This window comes from Zootoca vivipara, chromosome 1 (genome assembly GCF_965207765.1).
Source record: "Zootoca vivipara chromosome 1, rZooViv2.hap1.1, whole genome shotgun sequence".
NCBI classification, from domain to species: domain Eukaryota; kingdom Metazoa; phylum Chordata; class Lepidosauria; order Squamata; family Lacertidae; genus Zootoca; species Zootoca vivipara.
Genome location: NC_142582.1, coordinates 93,511,830 through 93,533,343, shown reverse-complemented (window position 1 = coordinate 93,533,343; position 21,514 = coordinate 93,511,830). Strand labels below are relative to the sequence as shown.

Here is a 21,514-nt window from a genome sequence, read left to right as displayed (position 1 = left end):
CACCACTATCTACTCTAGATGTGTTTTTTGATATTTTACTCCTGCCAAAAGGTCCCAAGAGAACTCTCAGGTCTGCTCACAAACATCACAACATGATTTTTTTAAAAAAAAAAAAAAGCTAGAAAAACACTAAAGCAAATCAGGCAAAACTGATTAGTTTGATAAAAACTGAGCTGTAAAAAAATGCATGCAACTGATGCAGACTGAAAAGGCATTTGGTCTTCAATTTTATTGAGGGACATAAATTTAGCTCTCTCTAAAGTGGTAAACCAGTGTTTGGGCTATCTAGATTACAGGTATTTAATATTTATTACAATTATTCCTACAACTATTCAGGATCCAAATTCTTCCAAGCCAGTTTACAAGTAACATAACAAAATTAAAATATTAAAATAAATCTGATTCCTTCCCACAGTTGGTGGTAGATGACCATGTGAAGCACAGTAGGGAGTATAGTGTAGAAGGAACAGACAGTGATCTCTTTGCTAGCTTCTGTCCCTTGTCTGAAATCCTCCATCCAGAGCTGTTGGTAGTATATGGCTCTAATCACCTTCCAAAATTGTGATACCATTCACTGCTCCAAAATTGGGTCAGTAACTCTTTGCCATGTCACTGTGCAGGAAACTTTCCTCAATGCTTCAGGAGTTTGCAGGGGTAGAGCTGGGAGTAGGACCTCATACAGATGACCAGGGAGATAGCTAGGTCTCATCCTAGCAGTTTCCACTCTTGGTCTCTGCAAAATCAGATTATCAAGCAGATCAGTGAGAAATGGAGCGTGGATCTTTGCACGAAAGTCTGCAGAATTGCGTCTTTGGTACAGTGGTATTGTAAGCAGCAGGGAGGGGCTTGCATGGTTGAATATTCCACTATACAAAATAAAAAATAAAAAAAATATTTCTACACTGTGAATCCTGCACATCACAGCAAAGGCTGGACCCTGACATGAAGGCTTTTTGTGTAGAATGATTTATTTATTTGAATTCTGACCTGTCTGAAGAGGGACAACCCAGACACAGGTTGACCATCTCAGTGAAAACTAGACCTCATTCTGAAATAGAATCATAGAACTTATAGTATGTCTCCTTTCTCACAGATGGTGCTGTTTTCAGCAACAGGTCCTGCATAAATATTGTTGGTGTGAACCTTGAATCACTGTTGAATGGTAAGGCTTTGAAGCATTTTGCTTCTGTGATATTTTTTTCTGGAAGGAGATCTGCATTTTCCAGCTTCTCTTGTGAAAAGTATTGCTAAACATCAATAAAACATGAAAAGCAGTCTTTATGTGAAGAACCTTCCTTTTTTCTCAGATAAAATTTTCAGCTAGCAATGAAATTCTCAGTGTGAAGCAAAAAGCAAAGCAATTAAATCAAACTAAATATCAAATGCCTTCAAGACTCATTCAAAATCATCCATGAGTTGAATAGAATGAAATGACTTGAATATAACTTAAACCTAAAACAGTGTTTGTTGTTTCTTTGTTGTCCCATACAGAAGCAAAGGCTTTGCCATCTTCAAAACTAGTACATAGGCTCATCTTCCAGTTTATAAACAGTCAGAGTTCATTGCAGGAAAAATGCTCAACAGTGCATCATCTTTCTCAGGTAACTTAACAATGAAAAGCAAAACGTGTTTTTTTTAATGTCGATATAATTTGTTCTATGCTGCTTTTATTGGAGCTTTGAAGAGTCAACAAAGAAAATCCAGAAGTACAGGAAAGTATACATTTTGGAGCAATTCTAGGTGGGAGTAACTTCCCAGCAGAACTTTTTCACCTGCTTTAGTGACACTGTAGTGACACTTAATGGAGGCTATGACTAATGAATGGAATTCAGCATCACACTCATCCAATCATTGCAGCTTGCCAGATGGAACAATTCCCCCCTCCTCCCCCTGTGCACAGTTCTGGGAGTTCTCCCAACCCCTCCCCACAAGCCAATTGCGGAGGAAGAAGGAGGGAGCCTTGTTGTGTAAGCAGAAGTCCTTGCACAGAGTTTCCACTGATAAGGCTGATTAGGTGAATCCTGCCCAAAGAATTTGTGTTGTGATTTTGCTTTATTGTTTTTCTGTATTTGGTGGCACTTTTCTAAGGTAGAAAAGCAATTTATAAAGTGATTACATTGAGTGTGACTTTTAAAATATAGGAATGCATATAAATGACAAAATTATAGAATAGGTAAAATTCAATGGTCTAGTTAATGTTGTTTTGTGTCCGGAGAAGGTTTGCACACATCCTCCTCCTTGCTGTGAAGAAAATGTAGAAGAGGAGTGGTGTACCTTTCTTCCCATCCTATCTCAGGAAATCTGGGGCCTAAGTTGTCATCATTACTTGCTCTGATTGTCCAATCAGGTGCTGCATGACATTTCTCTTGTGGTGAGTCGTTGTGAACTTCTAGGAGAAGAGATCGAGTATCTAAAGAGATGGGGTGGAAAATTCAATCTGCTGAAGACAGATGTGAACGATACAAAGTAAATGCTTAACAAAGTCTATTCTAATCCTCTAAATGTTTTTCTTTGGTGTACAAGTTAGGATTGGTGTAAAATTTAGGATTGGTAGAGGGTGTGTTACAATCCTTCCAAAATCTTTCTGGCAAGAATTTAATCTTTATAGCACAAAATTCTGGTGTGTTTCACCTCAGCAGGATTTTAAAAAGCCAGTTCCCCCTATATAGTACCCAAGCTAGCAAACAAGGAATGAAGTATCTTAAAATACAGTATACAGTATTAAAAATGCATTGCATGAACAGCAGCTAAGCTAAAGCATGATGGATAAAAGAGCAGAACCAAATTAAAACATTGTACTTCCAGAGCGAAAGATGAAACAAAACCAAGTTAAAGCGACTTCTAAACAAAAAAGAGCCTTGTCAAAACAAGATGGGCTGCCTGGTACCTAAAAGATAACAAGAAAGAGCATTGTGTGGATCTCCCTGACAGGATCCTGTCGGCTGGGTGCAATCATAAAAAGGGTCCTCTCTAGTAGCTAGCCACCTAATCTCAGAGGGCAGGGGTACCCAGAAAATGGCCTTTAATGAATGTAGATTCACTGAGGGAGCAAACAGTCCTCCAGGTGGCTTGGACTAGGTGTTTTAGGCCTTTATAAGTCAAAACCCAGCTGCGTCAATTGGCCTTGGCAGCAAGCAGGGGCTCTATGAAGGTCTTTAAGAGCTGATGTAATGTTTGAAATGGAAGGTCCCTGTTAACAATCTAGCCGCTGTATTCTGGACCACTTAAAGTTCTGAAGACTTTTCAAAGTCAGCCTGAATTGTTACTAATCAAGCCTGAATTTTTATTGAAGCATAGGTAGATAGTAAGGTCGTTTTATTACAGGAGGAGGCACAGGCAAAACCTGGAATTGGAAAAAGGAAGTCAAAGGCAAAACTATCACATTGGGATCCCAACAGCAAAGCTGGATTCAAATATATCCCTGAGTTACCATCCTGATCTTTAAGGGGGATTGAATTCATCCAGTACAAACTGAATGCCTCCACCATGATCCATTCCATCTACCCACAGTACTTCAACCCTGTTTGCGTTTGGCATCAGTTCATTAGCTCTCACTGTGCCCTTTAGATAACTGTTAAAATATCAGTGCATCACCTAGATTTGATGAAATGGAGAAATAGAACATGAATATCGGCAAACTGATTACCTCTCCCAACTGTTTTCACATAGAATACTTAAGTGTGCATGCACACAAAAGCTTATACCCAGAACAAACTTAGTTGGTCTCTAAGGTGCTACTGGACAATTTATTTATTTATTTTAACATTCAACAGTTACTGAGGCACAACACAAATAATTCTTTGTACAGTGGAACCTCGTGTTACAGACGGGATCCGTTCTGGAGGCCTGTCCGTAACACGGAACTGATGCAAGCTGAAGTGCCGCCTCTGCGCACATGCGCAGCGTGATTTAGCGCTTCTGTGCATGCATGAGCGGTGAAACCTGGAAGTAACCCATTCCAGTACTTCCGGGTTGCTGCAGGACGCAACATGAAAACATGTAACCTGAAGCGGATGCAACATAACGTATGACTATCTATTTTGTTTTATACGTAGAGTGAAGCTCTTGTTCTCCAGTTCTGTAGCATTTGCAAAGTTTGAAGTTGAACTGTCTTTATCTGCCAGCTATCCTGCGTCCCCAATAGCTTTCACCATTCGAAAATGCATCGGCAATCTTAAGTGAGTAAAATAAAACAGAAGGTGTGAGAGCAATAAGTTTTACTATAGTTTTGTGGGAAGGTTTTCATTTATTTGATTCTCATATGTATGCATTTTCTCTTCACAGTCAAGAGGAAATTTCTGTTGTTTTATCCAGTGTTCCAGTGGGACCCAACTACTTAAAGAGAATGGTCAATCAGATTCATCATAATCTGCTCCAGGGTCCTTCAATCCAAAGATAGCAGAGCAGGGTGTGGGTGTGTGGAATGAGCAATTATTCAGTAGTCAAACCTTTGCTTATTTTCTTACTAAGGATCACCACTTAGTGCTTTTTGCCTACTGAAAAGTGTATAGCTAAGGGATGTTGCATAGTTCTGTTGTTGTTTTCTAGCACTTTTTAAGGCTACTCTTAATTTCTGATAAATTAATTTTACTGCAAAACTGATGTTGCAATTCTACTGCAGTAGTTAGTGCAATTTCACAGGTCAAGTACTGCAATGATGTGTATCTTCCAAGGCCTACATGTGTATTAATAGCTAGCAGTAGTTTTTGACCCCTACAAAAATAAAGAAGTTCTGTTGTTAGAAAGTTGCCCCAAGGTTAATTAATTACAACTACAAAAATTAAAACATTGCATGTAGAAAAGTAGGTGTGTCATCCAATGTTTCAGACTTGTAATGAGGTGAGTATTGGTGCATCCATGCTTCTGTTGACTGAGTTATTTGGCTTTAGAGTGTCTGCCATTGTCACTAGTCCAGTCTGATTGTTAAGATTTTTAAATTATTCAGATAGATGTGGTTGCACCTCATATCTACAAAGCTTATATTATTATAATAAGGCACCCATATTTTCTCCACTGTGATCTCTATTTGCTGGATGATGTATGTATATGTGTAAAGTATAGCATTTTTAATGCTTTTTGAATTGTTTAGTTTTTTAAAAATTTTGTTACTTTTGGTTAATGAGGGAAGTATAATAAACCAACTTACACTAAAAAAATTGTCTTAGTGGTGACTTTTAAGTTTAAGTAATGCTGCCAACACTTCCTGTAAATCCAATGTTTACTTTGTTTTTAATGCTCTTTTCTGTGTGTGTTTGTTTTTTAATCCTTTAAACTGTTTGGATGATTTTGTTTTTGCTGTTTGTCTAGGGTTTCTTTCCTCTCCTCCAAAAATGGTTTCATATCAAAAGACTGAAAAAACAAATTACTCATTAGAAAACATAAATGGAATAAATGCAAAATATTACACATTCAGTTCTAAGAAGATTGTAAGTTATATTAATCATGGTATTGTGCTCATTTCTCCCAGCTTTTCCTTTCTATAATGCGGTGGTTGTGGTAAAATAACTTGTTTTGACAACCTATTCCTTGTTTAAATTTCTGTAACTGTTTGAGAAAAATTCTGAATATATTGGATGAAAGGATTCTTTCTACTCTTCCTTTCAATTTAATAACCTCACAAAGTAAGAAGATAAATAAATGTTATTTCACAGACAAGATGAGCCAAAGTGTATGCTTAAAAGAACAGCATACACCATTTTATAGTGCCCATTAACAATTAGGTACCGTATCTGAGCACCATAAACCAGGCTAGCAACCACTTACTCAAGTTCCTCACTCAGAAAGATGTTAGCAACCAGCTATCATTTATATTTTCTGGGTCCAGCTTAGGTTTTTTAGGAGTGCTTAATTATCATTTTGTTTAAGGAGGTTAACACCACTTCTCTGAAGGAGATGCTTACAACTCTTACTTGCCCAGACACCCCCTTCTTATTAGATGAAATAAGCTTCAAAGGACTGGTTTTTGACAGGTGGTCAGCTGGTGTTTGCCAAGCACGTTGTCCACATATTTGGTCCTCAGCAACTGAAAGTCGCCCTGTTGTTGCTCTGTACACCTCTACTAGCACAAAGGCATTATTCCAGCTGACAATCAGTGCTGTAGTGGCTGTTCTACATAGATAGCATTTTCTGACGAAACAATTACTATTGGTAGTAGAGCCATGTAGAATCAAATAAAGCAAACACCAACCTTCTTAGGCCCTTGGGCTCACTGGGATTTCTGAGTGAGTGCTCTTGGTACCACCTCCTCTGGTTCCTTCTTGTGTCACTCCCATGGATCATCCCTCTACTCAGAAGGTAGAGATGTTATGGCTGTGCTTCACCGTCAGAGGGCACTCCTGCTGCAAGTTTTTGACAGCTTTCAAATTCCCATGTGTTTTACTGGCTAATTTAAAAAATGGAAAGTTGCTGGTTGGAACTGTAGTGTATATTTGTTTATTAGAGTAGCCCATTGCATCTGCTTGGCTATCTGTTCCAGTTGATAGCAGGATGGATTGGTTTTAAATTGGCAGTTAAAAAAAATCCAATGTAAATCAAGTTACAGGTAGGTAGCCGTGTTACAACCGCAACTGTTCCAACTCTACAGACAGAGAATCTCACCTAAGAGATCTACAGCAAACCTTTTTAGAACTAAAATATCCACCTGATGAAGTTAAACAACAGATCAACAGAGCCAGACTGATACCTAGAGAGAACCTGCTGCAAGACAGACCCCAAAAAGAAAATAACAGAACACCACTAGTTATCACATACAGCTCCCAAGTTAAAAGAGTACAACGCATCATCAGAGATATACAACCTCTCCTGGACAATGACAGCTCTCTTTCTCAAGCTCTGGGAGGAAGACCTTTCATTGCCTACAGACAGCCACCCAACCTTAAACAACTCCTCACCCACAATAATACAACCACCAGACTTAACATGGACACTGGTACCAGAGCCTGCAATAAACCCAGATGCCAACTTTGCTGCCACATACACCCGGACAACACCATTACATCACCCACAATAATACAACCACCAGACTTAACATGGACACTGGTACCAGAGCCTGCAATAAACCCAGATGCCAACTTTGCTGCCACATACACCCGGACAACACCATTACTGGCCCCAACAACATCCAACATACCATCTCAGGACTATTTAATTGCTCATCTTCTAACATTGTGTATGCCATCAAATGCCAACAGTGCCCTTCAACTCTCTATATTGGACAAACAGGCCAAACCCTACGCCAAAGGATAAATGGACATAAATCTGACATCAGAAATCACAAGACAGAGAAACCAGTAGGAGAACACTTCAATCTCCCAGGACATTCTATACAAGCTCAAAACAGCTGTTTTATTACAGAAAATTTTCAGAAACAGACTGGAAAGAGAAGTTGCTGAATTGCAACTCATTAGCAAGCTTAAAACCATGGAGCCACCTGGTATGAACAGAGACGTAGGATTCTTATCTCATTATACATGATCAAGCTTTCCTTAGCACCTCAGCCCTTGCTCTCCGCCCCCCCCCCCCCGCAAGACCAATTACCGTCGTTAACATTCATCACCCATTCCCATCACCCCACCCTCTGAATATACATAAGGGTCTGGTTACTTCTGTTTCAGTGTATCTGAAGATGTGCATGCACACAAAAGCTCATACCAAAATAAAAACTTAGTTGGTCTTTAAGGTGCTACTGAAGGAATGTAAATCAAGTTTCCCATTAATATCTCTCTATATACCCTCACAGCAAAATTTGGATCTCACAGCAATTGCACCACCATTGTCACCTTGCAAGAAACAATCAGGATGAATGTTGGCATCCATCTGTCTGGAAAGACAATGGAATGTGCCTCTGGGGGTGAAGCCAAGCTGCTGTATTAGCACCAAAATGACTTAGCCTGGGCAGTGTGTATGGAGGTCCTGAGCTGCTCATACACGACCCCCATTCTCAGCCTGTCATCACATGCAGGGAAGTCTAACTGAGGCTTTGATACCCATTGGCTACTCTCACCTGGTTTAGCTGGCCAGTCGAAGCCATTCTGAGGTGTGGGTGCTATCTATCCCAAATGACAGCATCCAGGCCACACATCTGCATCATGAATGCAGGGTGGGGACCAAAGGTGGACAACTCATAGGAGCCAACTCCTAGAGGCCGAGGGGTCTCCCCCCCAAATGAAATATCTGAGGGAGCTGGGCCTCCCAACGTTGACGGGCATTGCCATTCAAATGGTGTGCATGTACAGCATCGTGGGATTGATTATGCAGGGCAGGGCTTACCTACATACACCACACCATCCCATTTTGTTCAAGTTGGCACTCCTGGACAAACTACCCCAGAAGGAGCACGATGTGTCCCCCATCGTACTACCTAACACCCCATATATTTTAAAGCCACGTGTGTGCACCTGTGTGTCAACATGCCAAGAGTGAAATGTGTGAGAATAAACACGTGGGGAAACGTTTGGGTTTCAAGTTCCTCTCTTCCCAATATGAGTTCCGCAGACGCGGCTACCGAGTCCAGACCTCTTCAGACTGCTGTGAATATAAAGCTTAGAGCAGCCATAGGCGGAGCCCGGCCCTCCATATGTTTGGGACTACAATTCCCATCATCCTTTACCACTGGTCCTGTTAGCTAGGGACCGTAGCTAACAGGACCAGTGGGAAAGGATGGTGGGAAGTGTAGTCCCAAAATGGAGGGCCGGGCTTTGCCTATGCCTGGTCTAGAGACTACTACACTGACCGCCCCCTCCCTCGAAATCTACCAACGCCTCGGAACTTCTGAAGGGAACGGGGCTTATAAGGAGGGAACGCGTAGCCCCCGCCCCGCCTCCCTCCGCGTACCAGCCCCAGCCGACGGTCGAGCGCCAAACCCGAGAAGGGGCGCATGCGCGCTGGATACCTCCGCCCTTACGAGAGGTCGCTACGCGCGTGCGCGTCAGTTACGTCACACAGTGGCGGGCTCCTCTGAATCCGGAACGGGGACGGAGGGATCGGAGTGTGTGAGCGGAGGTGAGTCCATGGGCCGCTCCTCTCGTCCTCCTCCCCTTCGCCCTCGCGGGACGTAGAAGCGGCCTTTCTCCGCCACCCCCACCCCCCTCCGAATGGCGTCCGCCGTTGTTGGGTTACTGAAAGGCCCAGGGAGCGAGTCGAGAGTTTGGCTCGGGCATCCCGGCCTACCTGAGAGAGAGGGAGAGACTAAGGAATAAGGAGCTGCTCGCGAGGCCTTCTGTTCTTGCGGCCTCCGTATGCTTTTGCCTCTGCTGCGCTACCTTGTTTGCTTATTGCGGTTTATACACCGCCTTTCTTCCCCGAGGAGCCCAGGGAAAGGCGCAGTTAACAAAGCAAAAACAGCCTGAAACGATTTAGGCACTCTAAAAACAGAGGCAAGGTTAAAAACAAACAAACACGTGGAAGCAGTTACAGTTGAAAAACTGTTACGTGGCAGTTCGCCAATAAAAGGTTAAAACAAAATGTGTGGAAGTGGGTTAAGCGCAAGCCTACTCCAAAGCGAGTGAGCGAACCTCTGTTGTCACAGTAGTGGTGGTAGCGTTCTGTGTGACCATAAGGTTGTAGCAGTAAGATGAAATTACATCACTGAAATTGCATAACACCTGCATTCATGCATTAGGTACTTCCTGTTTTGATAGGAGCGTTGACTGATGTGCGCCATGGCCATGCAGTTGCAACGTGAGGAAGATGAAAGTCTGGAAACATCAACAGAGGAGGGACGCTTTGGTCCTCAGCCCATTTCACGGTTAGAGGTATGTGACCAATGGGGAACTTAACGTTATAAAATGCACACTTGTGATTAAATGTCTAAAGTGGCCTAAACTTTCTGTAACTGAATCTTTAAAATGTTAAAGTACAAAATTCATTGCAATTGCTCATAATATTTTAAATAAAATATACACAGGCACAGATATACACATCAGAGACCTGCTTTTTGCCAATGACAGCTTTATTAAAACTTTACTAAAAGTTGTTTATCTGATCAGTCTATGAAGGAATGAAAATATATCAATTTTAAAATCAATTGTATCCAACTCTAAAATGTAATGTTTTTAGAAAAAATATTTTGCATGAAATGAGGTAGTTAACATTTAAAGCATGTGTGTCTACTGCACCTGTTGAGTTCAATGCTACTTACTGCCAGAGAAGTACAAAATTATGTTAAAATGTGATAAGCTGCAACTGAAGTGATTTATTCAAGAATCTAATGTTTCTTACTGAATAATATATATTGTCTTGTATAGCAATGTGGTATTAATGCAAATGATGTGAAGAAGTTAGAAGAAGCTGGATTTCACACAGTTGAAGCTGTTGCCTATGCACCAAAGAAGGAATTGCTCAATATTAAAGGCATAAGTGAAGCTAAAGCAGATAAAATCCTGGTAATTATACTTAACACTGTTATAATATATATATTATTTTCAAGAGGCTATGGAAATACAATGCTCAAGTAAGAGATGAATGCATACTTTTTCTAAGTCTTCTTATAGTATAGTTTGGAATAAACAATCCTAGCAATAAAAAGAGTGGGAGTTTTAATATAGGGATGCAGGTGTTAGTTTATTATTCAGTCTTTTGATCTTACCATGTTTCTCAGGCAGAAGCAGCAAAATTGGTACCAATGGGATTCACCACAGCAACAGAGTTTCATCAGCAGAGGTCAGAGATCATTCAAATCACAACTGGGTCCAAAGAACTTGATAAGCTGCTTCAAGGTATATATCTTGGTGTAACCCTGTTATTTTTAACGTAATTTTATCACATTATAAATACAAAACCAAATATGGAATAGTTGATATAGGCATACATATAAAATGCATATTTAAGTGTTTATGGGTTGCCTTTCAGGGCATAGCCTTCATAAGTTGGTGTAGAGAGCTAGCTAATAGTATATATAAAGATACATTATAAAGATCATAACAAACACTCAGGCAGCAGCTTATAAAGATATGCACATAGCTCACTTATATAGCTTCAAAGTGCTATGTAGGCTGGATCCTTATAGACACTTCACCTGAGAGTACGTCCTGTTGAAATCAATTGAGCTTCTGAGTAAACATGCCTCCTTAAAGACTAGGGCGATCTGTATCCCTGCTTCACAAAACATTTATAATTTGTTCATCATACATCACATTCCATAGCTGGGAAACCAGTTCAAAAATAATTTCAACAGTAACTTCACAAAGAATTGTTCATCTAGTTGTTGAATAGTACTAAATACTTTTTCTTCCCATTTTATTACAATGGTACCTCTGGATACGAATGGGATCCATTCCGGAGCCCCGTACGCATCCAGAGCAGTACTTACCCTGAAGCGCCGAATCTGCGCATACTCCCCATGCAATTCGGCACTTCTGCACACGGTCATGATGTCATTCGGTGCTTCTGCGCACGTGCTAATCGCCAAACCCGGAAGTAACCCGTTCAGTTACTTCCAGGTTCGGCACGTACATATCCTGTGTCATATGCAACCTGAAGCATACGTAACTAGAGGTAAGACTGCCTTAAAAAGTGGCTGTTATATAATTCACTTGTCATTTAATATCTTTAATCTAAATTTTGTCCTCAGGATTTCTGAAGATACTCTGATATCTGCTGTTTATATGATTATTGATAAGAATCTGAAGTATGTTGCATTTCTTTCTTGTAAAGGAGGAATAGAAACTGGGTCTATTACGGAGATGTTTGGGGAATTCCGCACGGGAAAGACTCAGTTGTGTCTCACACTGGCAGTAACCTGCCAGGTAAGTAGCTTACATAAGTATACTGGACAAAAAAATTAAACTTTTTTCCTCTGTTTCATGCATTTTAAATGAATTGAGGTATAATTTGCATGATTAGAAAGACAATGCTTGAGATCTTGTGATACTGAAGGCTGAGCTAGACATTTAGCAGACCTAGATTTGAAACTTTAGGCACCCCTGAACAACTGCCCAGAGATGGGAGGGAAGTGCAGTCTGCAGAAAGAGAATGCTTGATTAAGTCGTCTTAAAACTTCTGTTCACTGTGATGTGGCAAATGCATCCAGCACACTTTTAGATAAAGCAGCTGATAGAAATGAGGATTTTTTTGGGGGGGGGGGAATGACAACTGTGGAAAGGATTAAGCAGTGTCTCCCTCTTTCCATTTCCAGGGTGCAAATCACACCCTTCCCTCACTTCCTTGCAGAGTTTCCTAATCACAGAAACTTCCAGGTCTTGATCTTTCTTCAAATGGATTGTTCAGCTTTCAACTTCCAGGATAAGCACACACTAACACTATCCTTATCCCCTGGAGATGATACCTCTCAAATAAGGGTTGTGGAGCAGGGCTTCTTAACCAATTTTAATCAAGGTGTGAGTTAACCTTTCTAAGTCCCATAAGATTTGTTAAATAACTTACTTAAGGTTGAAAATTGACTGTTCATATATTGGGTTTTTTTTTATTTGCAGCTTTGTCGTTGTCCTCTAATGTTTCCCTTAGACTTGCCTCTCATGCGTTCGTATTCTAACATACCTTTTTCCTCAGTATCTTTCTCACTGTCCTTGTAAAAAATAAAAAATCATCTAAGCATTGCTGGCAAAATCACCAATCTTTACTATCGTCTCCCAGATGTTCTAGAATTGCAGACATGTTTTTTCTATGTTCCTGCATAATCCTGAGATAATACTTTAATTAAACATATTAAGCTGTATGCACATTATAGAAAAATGCTCTTAGGTTTAAGATTCCCAGAGATCAAAACGTTGGGACTAACTGGATCCCCACCCTTTTCTTGTTAGCTCCCTGTTGATCGAGGTGGTGCTGAAGGGAAGGCCATGTACATTGACACAGAGGGCACATTTCGTCCAGAGCGATTGCTTGCTGTGGCTGAGAGGTCTGTAATTGGAATAATTAGTGTTGCATCCAGAGTTCTGTAGAAGATTGTATAACAGTACTGCCATCTACTGACAGTTGATGAAAGAAATGCATGGTACTTGGTAACAAGTCCATAGTGAACTTGATTTATTGTTAAACATTTCCCACTGAAAGTGACATATCATTTGCTCGGATCAAACCTGTTTAATAGATTTTTATTCCATTTTTCAGAAGAATCTCCTCACAAAGGGACAAGCATAACACTAACAATATAAAAGCACAATTTAAAACTTTCAAAACACCTCAGAACATTACAAATAGCCACATTAAAGCCACAGGCTACCCAGCACAGTCATATAAACAGAATTAATTAGATTAAATGTGAGAATATGCTATTTGAAAAGAAAAGTATTTGAAAAGTCACGCAGGGCATCAGATTTAGCTACATGCTTCTACAAAACTGGACTTGGAGAAGTGATAGTTACATTAATTAACATGGTAGTTACATTGCTCTCTGGGCAAACTTGAAAAGCTTGAGTTTTCTTTAAAGGGAATTGAATGAAAGTGCACATTGTAAGCTTGAATGCAACAAAGCAGAGAAATCTGACAGAGTTATCTCTGGTACATCACTTGCAGAGAGCAGCAAGAAGGGTAGTAAAGAAAAGCTATTCAATATAAATGGTACATGGAACATATAACAATGGAAGTACCGTGTTTTTCGTTCCATAAGAAACACTTTTCCCCTCCCAAAAAGGAAGGGGGGAAGTCTGTGCATCCTATGGAGCGAATGCGAGAGCCAAAGCCCGTGTAGAGCCAGAGCCGCGCCTAAGACAATTAAAGAAAGCTATTTTTTCTTTCTTGTTTTCCTCCTCTAAAAAAACCTAGGTGTGTCCTATGGTCAGGTGCGTCCTAATTTTTTAAAGCAAATTATTAAGAGTTCCTTTTATCCAAAGTACAATATGGTGAAAACTGGGGGGGGGGGAGAAGTAGCAGTAGATACTCTTTGTCAAGCAAGCTTTGATTAGATTTATTTAAAAGGTGTCTTATAATGTCTGCCACTTTGTTAGACAGAATCACATTCTCTTTTGTTCGGTTTATTTCCTAGATATGGCTTATCTGGCAGTGATGTGCTTGATAATGTGGCATATGCACGAGGATTTAACACAGACCATCAGACCCAGCTTCTTTACCAAGCATCTGCTATGATGACTGAATCGAGGTAACCTCCGTAGAGGGGGGTTTATTCTTTAAGAAAGTGTATCTGCTAAGCCCAACTCCCAACTGACAGAGCAGAAGAATACCATGGTAAAGGCAATGACCAATTACTTGAAACTGCACACATCGCAGCAACGATTTTCTGGATGTGGCCAGAAAAGGGGGTAGGGTGGGCTTATGTGTCCTCTGCCAACACACACAGGGCTCAGGAATGTAACCCCCGTGCAAATTCACCATTGCCTGAAGTATCAGAAGCTGCTGATCGGGGTTGAACTAATAGTGTTGAGTAGAACTAATAGAATTGCACTCTCACCAACCAGAGGCAGACCATAGTCTTGTACCAGAGGGACTCAAGGTTGTGTTTCTATTTTAAAACAATTACATTTGTTCTGTGGTGCCCCTGTAGGGCTCAGGAGCCCACTTATATCAACCCTTGCCTGCAGAGCTAGCAGACCCTCACCGCTTTTCAAACACCCTCTCTTGTGGAGTGTTGCCTCAGCCTCCCCCCCCCCACCCCAAAGAGAGGTGTTTCCTCACATTGCCCCACAGAGACCTGAGACTTGTCTGTCGATTCCCAACAGCAAGGGCTGGCTGGGCTCCCTTGTCTGCTTGCTTGCTTATTCCGAGGCCACCTCAGCTCCTGGCAACCAGCACCCTGACCAGCCCCAGAGGCATCACTCACCTAGGGAGCTTGTAGCCAGGGCTGCTGCAACAAACAGCTGTGCAAGCCTTTGGGAGGCAGAGACGTGATAGAGCATCAGAGGGAAGGAAAGAGGGACTGGGGCCATTGTTACCCATGGCACCCCTGCTCATCTTTCAAGGCACCCCAAGGTGCAATGGCACACTGGTTGAAAACAGTAATCAGTAAGTAATCAGTAAGTAAACAGAAAACAGTAAGTAATCAGTTGAGGACCCTCTGGAACAGCATAGGAAGTAGTACTGAGGGCTGCATGAGGAAAGGGGGAGAATTGGCAAGATCCAGTTGGAGAACCAATTTTCTTCACAAATGAAAGAAGTTGTGTATTATCCAATAACAAGGTTAACTGGCAAACAAAACTTTTAGAATAACTAAGAACCAAAGCAGTTTCTAGTAAATAAGATTATTGAAGGCATACCTTGGTGGAGACACACGGTTATTGAACTCCCTCTCCCTAAAATGGAATTTCACCAGTGTTCTCCTCCTCTGCCCCATTTTCCTTTGACATATGTAACTGCATCTATTTTTTAAGCTGGCTTCTAAGATCTGATCTGCAGTTCTTCTTAAAACTAGTTATTTGTTCTATTTTTTATTGGTCTGATTTATTATTGTTTCCATTTTTAATTAAATGGTTTTTACTCTGGTTCTATTGTATTTTTGTTGTAAGATGCTTTAGTCTGCATTAAATAAGGGTAAATACAGGGTAAATAGAGTCTGCATTAAGTAAGGGTAAATATAAAGTTAGAAAGCTGTTTTTATTGGTGGGAATACTTAATAACACTTATATTTGCTTTCTAAATAACTATTTTAACTAAGTGGCTCACTTGTGCAAAAAGCCTCTTCTCATGCAAATGCGATTCCCCTTCCTCTCCCCCCACCCCGCATCACCACCTCACATTTTCCAGAGGGTTGGGGAACTCGAGCAAATTGCTGGGGGAGGAAGAGGAAGTCCTAACACATCCATTAGTATGGCACTGGATCTCACAGAACGTGCAGTATTTAGTTAAAATAGTTCTTTAGAACATTGCCAGCTGATTTGTCAGTAAGCCACATTCTAACCAGCAAAATAGATAACACCCCTTACTACCACTGACAAGATGAATTCCAAGTTGGCCGTTTCCTTCTCCCTTTCCCATGGAACAGAAAGAAAACTACAGGTATTGATCCTGATATTGCTTAGCCAAATACAATAACTTGTTCCATCTTTTATAGTTTTAAAGTAGTATTATCGTGAGGGAAGATGATGGATTGTCATCAGGAAGAATTTCTGCCAAACAGTAAGGTTTTAGAATTTAGTGAATACAAAGAGAGAAAAGGAGATGGCATTTGAGCTTGAGTTTGTTTCAACCAAATATGATTTTAGGTAAAGATTGTGCAGTTACAGATACATTTTTTCCTCTGACAGATAATTTGTTGTTCCGTTGAATTTGCTTAGGACAGGCCAAACTGCACACAAAAGTAAGATTAATCTCTTCACTCCAGGAGTGGAAATCTATGCATAGTAATGCCCACCTGTTGCATTCTTTCAGGTATGCTTTACTGATAGTGGACAGTGCTACAGCCCTTTACCGGACAGATTACTCTGGCCGTGGTGAACTGTCAGCCAGACAGATGCATTTGGCCAGATTTCTACGTATGTTGCTTCGAATTGCAGATGAGGTAAATTAATAATCTGACCTACCTGTCATTTTTGTTCTGGTTGCAAAGTTCAGGGCGAGTGTTTCTGGACACGCTTGTACTGGTGAATAGGAACAGACAACTGAAAATATTTTTACATCAAATAAATTAAAAATGATCACCTTTTTTTTTTCTATGACAGTTTGGTGTGGCGGTAGTAATCACGAACCAGGTGGTAGCACAAGTAGATGGAGCTGCAATGTTTGCTGCAGATCCCAAGAAACCTATTGGAGGAAATATCATTGCACATGCTTCAACAACTAGGTAAAATGTCAAATTCTTAGTCTCTTGTCTGCATTACTTTTTCAGGTCATCCTTTGACCAAGTGTGAAATCTTTATATGGTTGGAGGTCTATATGTGGAGCTTTTCCTTTTGTTCCCTAGCTCAAAGCAGCTGACACCTTTAACAGAATGTAAGATACCTTGAAACATGATGGCCACAAACTAATTCCTAAAAATGGCCAGATTTGTATCAAGTGTACCTTAAAACAACAACAAAAAACAAGTTCCCGACTTCAAGGATAGCCAGAATTGAGTGGCTTTGTGCCAGCCAGCCATCTCAATAGGTTTATAGAGGACATCAGCTGAGAACTGGTTGGTGGACAATTATGATAGGAAAGGGAGGGGCTCACTCTTCAAACAGTGTTGGGTCTGTTAAATTGATTTATGGTGAAACGTGATGGTAGGGATTGTGAACAGTAGTAGACAGATGCAGTGCAAACTAGAAGCACTGGCAGTCATGTGCTTCCAGTAACCCTTTCTCATCAGTAGGTGGCCTGTGTTAGTCTTTTCTCACTATGTCTCTAAAACAGCTTTCAGATATAGCCTCAAGGTTATGAAGACAGAAAAGCAGTTGCAGAGGGTGAATGTGATAGAAAGACCTCACAGTTGACTTGGCAGGTGGTGTTGGTGAAGGCATTTATGAGAAATTAATATAAACATAAATGCAATTATCACTAGGAAGTTGCTCCACCATGCCATCTGACGCAAGCTAGGGTGGTCCTATGATTTGGAAGCAAACAGGGCCACCCAAAATGAAGGTAGTGGTTTTTGCATCCTTGGGGCAACTCCCTAGTTATGCAGAAGTATATTAGTTTGCCAATTAAAAGAAATATTTGTAAACATAAACCAATGAACAGTTTTCAGGGCCTATAGAATGTTGAGAGCAATTGAATTCTGAAAGTGACCATTGAAATAGATATAAGTAAAAGAAAAACTGAGGGGGGGGAATTGGTCTGCTTCAACCCTTAGGACTGCAGGAGGAGAATATATGCCATGTCATTCTTGCACTAAAAAGGGAAGCAAGGCAAAAGAACATCTACACCACACCACACCAATCTCATTCCCCAGAACCCCTCAGCAATAAAATCTGCTTTCATGCTGGCTGCTAGCCTTGAACCAGAGTTCTTCAGCACATTAGCGCAACAAGAGAAGGTTTCAGAAAAGTAGAGGAGAAAAAAAGTGTCCTTTTCCCTTTTACACATCATGAAAGTCCCCAACCCGCCACCCTAAAGCGCTATGAGGTTCCTGTTCCAGGCTGAAGGAGTTCTCCTGTAAGTGGGTGGAGATGCACTGTAACATTCTACTGTGAATCCCCAGGGAGCTGACCAGGGAGCAGTGAGACACAAACCGCTGTAGATTATTGAATATAATAAACCTGCACAGTTGGATTTGCATCATATATGAATCTGTACTTGAAAGATAAAATTTGCATGTTGAATGTAACTCAGCGTTTGTACATGCCTGCAAATTGCCCCTCACCTAACTGCCTGTGGAAAGAAAGAATTGTCCCCCATTCTCTTTTCTAGCCTTTAAGTTCTAGAAGACTGTACATCAGGTTGCTTCTCCCCCTCAAAGGGGAAAGAAATAGACCTGAGTCTATAGACCTCAAGTCCTGTTGTTCCTCTGTGTGAGAGAGTACTCCTCAGTTGGGGGGGTGCGGGGGAAGGGAGAAGAGGAAGGAAGTAGAGAAAAGGGAATCCTCACAGCTCAGCAGGCGAGTTGTTATATTAATAGTTGGACCTGTTTGTTTGCCTGCCTGCTTGCCTTCCCACTCAGAAAGGAATGCTGCAACCATTTTCAACCTGCTATGAGAATAAGCTCTTTGCTTCATTTAGCCATTCTCACCCCCTTAATTCACAATAGTTTATCACAGGTGGGGAGAATTAACTTGTAGATAATTGATCTGGAGTCGCATGGCTGCTAAGTATTTTTTAAATAGATAACAGTCGCAATTGAATAAATGCATTAATTTCTTCCTGTCAGGCTGTACTTGAGAAAAGGTCGGGGTGAAACTAGAATATGCAAAATCTATGATTCGCCTTGCCTTCCTGAAGCAGAAGCCATGTTTGCTATTAATCCTGATGGAATAGGAGATGCTAAAGACTGAAGAACACCATATTTCAATTTGCAAGAAGAAAGTGGTCAAAAAGGCTCTCCTTTCCATATGATCCTTCAAGATGATTCTTCCACCATAGCTTTAGGCTTCAGACTGCCAGAGAAAGCTTCCATACACTATACTTGGACTGACTTCTCCTGTTGGTGTTGCTGCAACTAGTTCCAAAACAAACCTCAAGCACTGTTTGTCCTGCTGACCCAGATCTGATGTTTGTCGGCGTGATGGATCCCTCCCTTGTTTAATACAGTAATGTGGTGAGAAACAACTTAAACATTTACAAAATGTGTGCAAAGCTTAAGGATACAGAAAGTATGAAACACTGAACATTTCCTGGTTTTAGTGACTGAAGCCAAAGCAGAATGGAGCAAGTACGTTCAGTAAAGGAGATTTGCTTATCCTAAAATTCAGGCAGCTGCCAGTTCAGATTAGAGGCTTTTTAAAAAAGGCATTAGCAGAGAACTTGTTTGAACTGATAGCTCTACATCTTTAGAACAGGAACTGAAATTAATTTTTATTACTTTGTTTGCACTGCTTTAAATTGAGTTGTTATTTGCATCAACCCAGAAAAGCTTGGCATCTTTCTGTGTAACAGTGTTGCTGAGATGTGCTCTGCATCTTTATCTTCTGCCTGTAAATACTTTCTAGACAATTTGATTTAATTAAAGTTAATCATACACATCTAGCAGTTGGGCTTTGGCAATGGGTGCCTGTTGTGTTTTTACTCTTATTCATAGCTCTGTGGCAAACACAAACATACAGGAAAGCATATTTAAACTCCTGTAAGCCCCGGCTAACATAGCCTAACAATCAGGAAAGATGGGAAGTGTAGTTAAACAGTATCTGGAAAGCACCATGTTGGCAACCTCTGACATAGATTACATGTGGATCCCAATGAAAGAATAATGTAGGCAGAGTTTTAGTTACAGGTAGGTAGCCGTGTTGGTCTGAGTCAAAGCAAAATAAAAAAATTCCTTCAGTAGCACCTTAAAGACCAACTAAGTTTATATTTTGGTATGAGCTTTCGTGTGCATGCACACTTCTTCAGATACACTTCAGATAGGCAGAGTTTGTTATGCTTTCCAACAGAAAAATCCGAATGATTCTAATGCAGACATTTCATTTGTATGCTTTGGATTAGAAATGTTGGAAGCTACTTTATACTGAGTCAAACCATTGGTCCCTCTAGCTCAGTATTGTCTACACAATACTGAGCTAAAGCTTTGGACATAAGAGTCTCTCTTAGATGCCAGGGGTTGAACCCGGGCGCGTCTGCATGCAAAGCAAATGCTCTGCTCCAGAGCTCTCATCTTTCCCTGGAGCACTGAGTTGCATTGTTTTAACTTCTACAAATTCAGTGGATTTTTGCAAAGGTCTAGTGCAGGGGTCCCCAAACTAAGGCCCGGGGGCCGGATGTGACCCAATCGCCTTCTCAATCTGGCCCACGGACGGTCCGGGAATCAGCATGTTTTTACATGAGTAGAATGTGTCCTTTTATTTGAAATGCATCTCTAGGTTATTTGTGGGGCCTGCCTGGTGTTTTTACATGAGTAGAATGTGTCCTTTTATTTAAAATGCATCTCTGGGTTATTTGTGGGGCATAGGAATTCGTACATATTTTTTCCCCAAAATATAGTCCGGCCCCCCACAAGGTCTGAGGGACAGTGGACCGGCCCCCTGCTGAAAAAGTTTGCTGACCCCTGGTCTAGTGGGTGAAAAGCAAGCAAGGTAGAAAGGGAAGACATGAGCTTCCCAAAGGACAAACAAAAGCCCATTTAGCATTACTTGCCGGAGCTTTAAACAAGCACTTAAGATTCAGACCTCCTCCCTGCAAGAATGACACTTTTGCTGAGGTGTTTGTATCAGTAAAAATGCTTGTTACATAATGGGTAAGCAAAATGTCAATACTGCAATATGCATAGCACATCTTTGGCGATCACTCGTAGCCGAGTAAGATTGCCTTCCATAAACACGATTTTAACAATGGGTCCGTAAGTGACTGGAGGCCAATTCTGCATCCACACGTCCTTCCACAGTGGGGACATTGGTTTCCAGGCGGGAGTTTATCACAGTGTGGATTTGCCAAGCATGCCTTCCTCTTAGCACGTTTCTCCCTTGCATCCTGAGATCGAGTTTCTTCAAAGCCCGTTCTCCAACTGGAGCGCTCGCTGGCCAGTGTTTTCCCAGTTGTCACTGTTTATACTACATTTTTAAAGATTTGCCTTGAGACAGTCTTTAAACCTCTTTTGTTGACCACCAGCATTACACTTTCCATTTTAAGTTCGGAATAGAGTAGTTGCTTTGGAAGATGATCATCAGGCATCCGCACAACATGACCAGTCCAACAAAGTTGATGTTGAAGAATCATTGCTTCAACACTGGTGATCTTTGCTTCTTCCAGTACACTGATATTAGTTCACCTGTCTTCCCAAGTGATGTGTAAAAATTTTCAGAGACACCGTTGATGGAATCTTTCGAGGAGTTGGAGATGGCGTTTATAAGTGGTCCATGTTTCACAAGCATATAGTAAGGTTGGTAGTACAATAGCTTTGTAAACAAGCACTTTGGTTTCCCTGCGAATGTCCCGGTCCTCAAACACTCTGCATTTCAATCGGGAGAAAGCCACGCTCGCAGAGCTCAGGCGATGCTGGATTTCGGCATCAATGGTGGCCCTTATGGAAAGGTACTGCCTA

The 21,514-nt window shown here is 41.1% G+C and overlaps 2 protein-coding genes and 1 long non-coding RNA gene across 3 annotated transcripts in view; 2 read left to right on the top strand and 1 right to left on the bottom strand.

Moving 5' to 3' along the window:
* KNL1 (kinetochore scaffold 1) overlaps positions 1-5,652 on the top strand; it is a 29,626-nt gene extending 23,974 nt beyond the window's left edge. The window contains exons 22-26 of the mRNA XM_035111238.3: positions 1,094-1,162; positions 1,492-1,601; positions 2,348-2,466; positions 4,056-4,178; positions 4,285-5,652. Of these exons, the coding sequence (XP_034967129.1) occupies positions 1,094-1,162; positions 1,492-1,601; positions 2,348-2,466; positions 4,056-4,178; positions 4,285-4,399 (536 nt within the window). The 3' untranslated portion in view covers positions 4,400-5,652. The remainder of the gene's footprint in view (positions 1-1,093; positions 1,163-1,491; positions 1,602-2,347; positions 2,467-4,055; positions 4,179-4,284) is intronic.
* On the bottom strand, positions 215-6,382 carry LOC148687672 (uncharacterized). The gene is made up of 2 exons (XR_015950289.1): positions 6,188-6,382; positions 215-2,410 (listed from the first exon to the last, which is right to left on the bottom strand). It is a non-coding gene; the product is annotated as an uncharacterized LOC148687672 (long non-coding RNA).
* A 2,265-nt stretch (positions 6,383-8,647) lies between these two features.
* On the top strand, positions 8,648-19,506 carry RAD51 (RAD51 recombinase). Its single transcript, XM_035119377.3, has 10 exons — positions 8,648-9,000; positions 9,639-9,752; positions 10,245-10,382; positions 10,598-10,715; positions 11,653-11,744; positions 12,762-12,856; positions 13,943-14,056; positions 16,279-16,408; positions 16,569-16,690; positions 18,692-19,506. The coding sequence occupies exons 2-10, from the start codon at positions 9,651-9,653 to the stop codon at positions 18,813-18,815; spliced, it is 1,035 nt and encodes a 344-aa protein (XP_034975268.1). The 5' UTR covers positions 8,648-9,000; positions 9,639-9,650; the 3' UTR covers positions 18,816-19,506.
* The last annotated feature ends 2,008 nt before the right edge of the window (positions 19,507-21,514 follow it).

Coding starts and splice junctions, on each gene's coding strand:
- RAD51 (XM_035119377.3), top strand. CDS start 9,651: ATGTGCGCCATGGCCATGCAGTTGCAACGTGAGGAAGATGAAAGTCTG. Junction 9,753..10,244: donor AGCCCATTTCACGGTTAGAG/GTATGTGACCAA, acceptor TGTCTTGTATAG/CAATGTGGTATTAATGCAAA. Junction 10,383..10,597: donor CTAAAGCAGATAAAATCCTG/GTAATTATACTT, acceptor CATGTTTCTCAG/GCAGAAGCAGCAAAATTGGT.